Here is a 6,360-nt window from a genome sequence, read left to right as displayed (position 1 = left end):
ATACATTAACCTTTTCAGTAAACAGAACATAGTTAGTAAGAGTATTCTGACTGAAATGGTTTCCTTAAATTTGTATCATATCTTAACATACTGTAATACCAAAATGTGATTAATAAAATACTGAATCTGAAGTTGACACAAGCCACTTGTCCTTTATCAATGTTCAAACGACATGTGATCCTCACAGGAAAAAAAAAATCCACTCTAACAATGTGGATTTGCCTGAGTGCAGCTGAAAGCACACTACTTTGTTCAACGATGACTAAATTAAGAAGCTTTGGAAGAAAGCGCATTGTTACATTGCAGTTAAGCATTTTCTTCTTCCTAAGTATCTTAATGTTTAATACAAACACCATCTGACATCTTAAGCAATGTGTGACTCGCTTAATTTTCTCTCCAGCGCTAAAGCTTATATAAGTGTGAATTAAAACTATGTTCACAGTGAATTAAAGCCATGCTCATCATAATTGGCCTGCAAAGATTGAGTTTAATAGCTAATTTAATCCTGTGCAAATAATTTAAAGGAATTGTTCAACAAAACCCTAATTTAGACATTTTTTCACTTACCACAAAGGTAGTGGATCAGTTGTTAATTCTGCACTGGAGCTACAAGCTTAATATAGCTAATCAGTAATTGAAGTCTCTCTCACCCAAACTCTTTTCCATAAATATTTGCCTAAATCCTCAAACACCTGCTTCAAAAAACACTTATGCAATGTAATTTTTAAATACGTAAATGCTTAATTATTATTATGCAGATTTATCTATAATTCAGCTTTCAAGAGGCTGTGGCATGTTGTATAAGTTAGTAGTGTAAAAATGGTGACCAAATGCAGAATGATGATAAATTGAGAAAAAAAAAGGACAATTACAGATGTCCTAGATGGCTGTCCCCATCATGTTACAGTGTTCAGCTACACTAAGGTTGGCTCATGTTTATAGATTACAGGACGTGACATTGGAAGTCATGAACAACTGGTTTTGATCTGATTGAGATATTTACAGGAAAAAATTGGGGTGAGACAGGCTTCTACTTTTTTTTTTTTTTTTTTGGCTACATTAAATTTCTAGGTCCACTACAAAACTGGACCTAGAAATTAACCAAGCATGTCCTGGCTAATCAGCTGAACATTGTGCATTTTTTATGCAAATTATTCTTTTAAGTAATTTCATAGTAAAATGACAATGATTCAGCTGAGGCAGAAATATTTTACTTAGTATAACACAGTTATCAATATACATCTTTTCCATCCTTCCAAACCTGTGACATTTGTAGGCTCTACCTTTAATCAGTGCATGAGTAACGGTAACAAATAAATGCACGAATACAATAACAAAACAAAAGCGGAAAAAGACAAGACTAATCAAATACAAGTTATAAGGCAACCAGTTCAAAATGGCATCCTGTGAAATAAGTACCCATTCTTAAATTATTTACAGTCATAATACATATCAAAATATTGTTTCTGGAAAGTAAAAATAGGCTCTTTTAGTTCGTCATTTTGATTGAATCCACTGTAGAAAAACATGAAGCCGAAAGAAGGTTTTTCCCGGCATGTGACGTGTAGCACTGAATTAAGGAGTCAGTGCTTCTGTAATCGGCTCAGTGTAGGCTGTGGGTCAGGGGATCTTCTTATGATTCATCGTCGCTCTCTCTAAGGTTATTCAGATTGCTCTTTTGGACCTCGAGCTCCTCTGCACTAACCATAGCAGGGTTGATGGCAGCGTATCTCGTCCCATGGAACTGTCGCAGATGTATCTACAGAGCCAAACAATGCAGTAAAATAATAAGAATATGGAAATTCAAATATGCTCGCCCTTTTATTTTGCAATATATAAATCACTCACTTGGATGTAAAGGTTAACTTCGGCGCTTCGACAAAGGTAAGGAAAGTTGCCGCCGGTTTTGAGGTGAGCCCTCCTGGCGTTAGGATACAGTTTATACATTTCTTCCTTTGCCTCATTTGAAAGAGCACTCTGATCAAATACCTGAAAACACAACAGCATGAAGTGACACGTACAAACATACAGTATAATGCAAAAGCAACTGAAGTGTGGAGGTTAATTATGTAAATATTAGAAGAGGTAAAAGCCTACATCCATAATGGTGACTGAAACATCCTTTATTTTGTGAGGTTCGATGTAGGAGTTTTGGCAGTTCAGCGTGAGCCGGGACGCCAGTTCACTCTGGTTCAGGCTCTCCAGCTGAAAATACACACACAAAGACAGCACTTTGTTACCCTATCAGCAAGGAATGGGGCAAATGTGCACTAAGCATTGGAACAAAGCTTTCTTTAACAAATATCTGTGTAGTCACCTTTAAGACCAAGGTACACAGTGCTCTGGACTCAATGAACAAGCACACCATTTTCAAACTAATGTCATTTTATTAAACATAATGGAATTCACTCTACACAGTATGCCTACAGCCCAATTTTCAACAACTCTGATACAGATAACATTTTTCTGCAATAATATCCATTGTTGGTTTTAAGAGAGACAGCTTTTTAAACTTTAAATGAATTTAAACTTAATGTAAACTTTAAATTTTACAAAAAATTTGGAACTTCAAACTATGGGCATGTTTTCTTTACAGGAGTGTGGATTGAATTAATATTATTTTATAAAAAAAAAAAAAAAAAAGCAAATTAAAAGTGTGATAAACCAGTCCACATCCTGTGTACAAATTACTGAAATTTTCTGACTCTGCTTTAGTCTCTCGTGGCTTCATTAAGTTGTGTGTGAAATACAGTATACGATTAAATACAAAGTAATACGATGTCCTGGATCAAGTGCTATTTAATAAGTTGGCAAATAATAATAGTAGAAGCAATAGTGTTACATTAAAAACTTGCAGTGATTTATGTGATAATTACAGCGAGAGTTAAAATGTCATCTGGCAAACGTCTACCCTTTCAAGGAAGACTAAGAAATGAGTTTTAACTGACAAGTATAGGAACGACAAGGCCAGTTCTTTTGTTTTTGCTATACACTGATTACATTTGAGTTGGATGAAAAGATGAATATGCGATGATAGATCAGAATTTCAGCTTTCATTGATATTTACATCTAGATGTGTTAAACAACTTAGAACATGGTACCTTTTGTTTGAACCCACCCATTTTTTAAGTGATCCAAAATACTGGAACATGTGACTGACAGGTGTATCTTGCCCTGTTGCCCTGTTAGATTTATTGTTTAAACAGTTAATAGCTCTGAATATCTACTCTGTTTGAGCCCTGGGTTTTGCCTATGAAGACTGCATTTGTTGTTCAAAGGAATAAACCAAGATGAAGACCAGAGAGCTGTCTATAGGAGAAAATCAAGCCATTTTGAAGCAGAGAAAAGAGGAACAATCGATCAGAGCCACTACACAAGCATTGGGTGTAGCCAATACACCAATTTGGAAAGTCTTGAAAAAGAAAGACACCGCTGGTGTACTAACAACCAGACATGTATCAGGTTAGCCAAGGAAAACAACAACAGTTGATGACAGAAACATTGTGAGAGCTGTGAAGAAAAACCCAAAAACAACAGTCAGTGACATTACCAACAACCTCCACAGGGCCTCTACCAAAGTGATGGAAAGGCCAAAGTGTGGAGAAAGAACGGATCTACTCATGCTTCAAAACATACAAGCTCATCAATTCAAATGGTGGAGGCTTGCATGGCTGCTTCTGGAACAGGCGCAATAATTTTTATTGATGGAAGTCTACAGAAACATTCTGTCTGCCAATTTACAGAGAAATGCATCCAGTCTAATTGGGAGGAACAACATCATGCAGCAAGACAATGACCCAAAATACACTGCTAACACAACAAAGGACTTCATCAGGTTTTAGACTGGCCAAGTTAATCACCAGACCTTAACCCAATTAAGCATGTATTTCACCTCCTGAAGAGGAGACTGAAGGAAAGAATTGGCCTTGCCATTCCAGTACTTTCAGAGGGGAATGTATGTTTCCCTGAATTCACTCCACAGCTCCACAGAACTGGAACTACTACAACAAAATGAACTCATGAATATTAATTACTCACTCTGTCCACCATAAAGTCAATGGCATCTGCCATTTTGGGGTCAACAGGTCCTTTGGCAAAGTTCCCAAGAACAATCTTCTTAAGCATAAAGGCTGGCATTAACCAGAAACTGAGGGAAAAAAATAGTTAAAAGTGAGGAAATGTGAGGATTTCAAAAAAGAAGTATACAATATCAAGTGCAGGACTCTACCTGTTAGCGGTCCATGTTTGGTTAAAAATGGATGTATCGCTGAATGAATTGCACAAGATCAGAGAATGCACTCGAGGTGATTTGTGTGTAACCTCTGCAAATTTCTGAGCCAGAAATCCTCCCAGGGAAGCACCAAATAAGTGCACCTAGTTGAAAAGCAACAGGATCAGTATACTTTATGTGATTGTAAGATTAGACTTTCCGAAGTAACTGGACAAACCTTGTCTAGTTGCAAGTGGTCTAGAAGTTTCTTAAATCCATCACAAAATTCCAGAAGATCCCAATAGACTGGGTACTGGAGCTACAGCAGAGATATGACAAGTTACATGACTTAACTGACTTGCTGCCATTAAGTGATACACCAGAAATTAAGTCCATGTTGAACCAAAATTAGGGGTGTTCAATATTTATGATCCATATTTATGATCTCTGAAACGATAAAGTCTAATACTACACACAAACATCTCTTCATTACAGTATCACATTAATGAGAAAAGTTATTAAATCTCTTCTAGATTCTGTGTCTGTGAGTTCTGAAGAAGGACTCCTTTATGCCCAGGTGTTTCCTGTGTTACTTCTTCTTTCCTCTTTAGTCACTTGACACATACAACATCCAAACACTGACAGCACTATGACAACTCATTATTTAAATGTATTAATGTATTATTTAAGTCTTTCTAAATATTTATCATAGAAAAAAAACCAAACTGTGTTTTCGAAGCCTTCCAGCATAAAACTACATTTCATGAAAATCTTTAGAATAATTTGTGTGGCCTATTTAATCATGTCACACTTCCACACTGGAGTGGCGGATATAACAATGGCTGTTGTGGACCTTACCGAAATAACACGATAGCCCCAGCCAGTAAGAGCCAGCACTTGTTGGAAGAAAACTTCAGCCGTGCCACTCACAGGAGGAAGGAAGATGATCGGGCACCTGATGCTTTTTGGCCCGGCGTCATACAGCGACCAGACTTTGCTGTCATCATCATCCACAATAATCTAAACACAACAAACATGACAAAGTCACATTACTAAAGGTGCTGAATCACAAGGTGATCACATGGTACTTTTTATGACCAAATGAAGCACTTTAAGAAGCTGTGGGAAAAAAAGACCATAGAATATTATCTGTATTAAAAAAATTAACAGAGCTTGAATGTGAAATTACATAATCAGACCACACAAGCTGACAAAGTTATGATAAATAAGGATATACTTACTCTTTTGAGGGGCACTGAGCTTCGAAACCAGTTGTAGTCAGGAGACATTCTTATCTCCTCCATCTCTAGCAGAAACAGAATAAATCTCAAGGTTTGGAAGAAATTAAGCTATTTATATCAACTTTACAGAAAGACAATCTTCCATCAGTTGAGGGTGAAAGCTTCCTCCCCACACCCACCCACACACACACACACACACACACACACACACACACACATCCCTTGTACCACTACAGTTTTAGTGCATTAGTGCTGCTGAAGAGTGGAAGAGTAGCAAATAAGACTAATATTTTTACTGACGTTAACATCTACGTAATAAAGTGGGCTCAATCCTCAAAGACTCAATGCTCCTTACTGTAGTGCATGCGTGCACTACATAATATAAGGAAACTGACTTCTACACCCTAGATAATGAACTATATGCTCACATGCGAGTCATTTAGGATTCAGTCTTAGACTAAAACGCACTTTGTTTTATCTATTTAAATAAAACAAAGAACGGATGACACCACTTCAGAACAAATAAAAGCAAAGCTAATCAGATACTTTAACACAAAACAATAAACCAACTTTTAATCCCCATGCTTTCTTCTTTAAAAAAAAAATAACGTTAGCAAGTTAACAATTTGTTTACAGACAGCCAAGCAAACAACTCCATGTACAGCAGGAAAAGCAGGTAACTAAACAGTCACATTTCTGACAAATCAATAAGCTTCATAGTACTGCATTTTTGAGAATTTATCTACCTTTTTTCGAAAATCGTCATCCACGGATTAGCAACATTTTAGCTTTCCTTTAGCAGTCATATGACAGTTGACTTCCGCATCTAACATGGGTTGGACTGCTCTGCGCATGCGCGGATGTTTTTCTACAATGCGCATGCTCCGTCTAAATGTATCATAAAGTATT

General features: G+C 36.8%; 1 protein-coding gene across 1 annotated transcript; it reads right to left on the bottom strand.

Annotated features, from left to right (window-relative positions):
- Positions 1 to 467: 467 nt before the first annotated feature.
- spg21 (SPG21 abhydrolase domain containing, maspardin) lies at positions 468 to 6,328 on the bottom strand. Its single transcript, XM_026930615.3, has 9 exons — positions 6,198 to 6,328; positions 5,452 to 5,514; positions 5,069 to 5,230; positions 4,449 to 4,529; positions 4,229 to 4,374; positions 4,039 to 4,147; positions 2,098 to 2,205; positions 1,849 to 1,989; positions 468 to 1,759 (listed from the first exon to the last, which is right to left on the bottom strand). Exons 2-9 carry the CDS (start codon positions 5,512 to 5,514, stop codon positions 1,634 to 1,636), a joined length of 936 nt encoding a protein of 311 aa, XP_026786416.1. The 5' UTR covers positions 6,198 to 6,328; the 3' UTR covers positions 468 to 1,633.
- Between the last annotated feature and the right edge of the window lie 32 nt (positions 6,329 to 6,360).

The sequence above is a fragment of the Pangasianodon hypophthalmus genome, chromosome 11 (assembly GCF_027358585.1).
Source record: "Pangasianodon hypophthalmus isolate fPanHyp1 chromosome 11, fPanHyp1.pri, whole genome shotgun sequence".
Classification (NCBI taxonomy): Eukaryota; Metazoa; Chordata; class Actinopteri; order Siluriformes; family Pangasiidae; genus Pangasianodon; species Pangasianodon hypophthalmus.
The sequence above is the reverse complement of the archived record's forward strand: the minus strand, read 5'-3'. Positions and strand labels throughout refer to the sequence as shown.

Excerpts from the sequence above, each read along its gene's own strand:
- spg21 (XM_026930615.3), bottom strand. The coding sequence starts at position 5,514 with ATGGAGGAGATAAGAATGTCTCCTGACTACAACTGGTTTCGAAGCTCA. Across the intron at positions 4,148-4,228 it reads CAAACATGGACCGCTAACAG|TTTCTGGTTAATGCCAGCCT; the intron begins GTAGAGTCCTGC and ends TTTTTCCCTCAG. Across the intron at positions 2,206-4,038 it reads TTGACTTTATGGTGGACAGA|CTGGAGAGCCTGAACCAGAG; the intron begins GTGAGTAATTAA and ends GTGTATTTTCAG.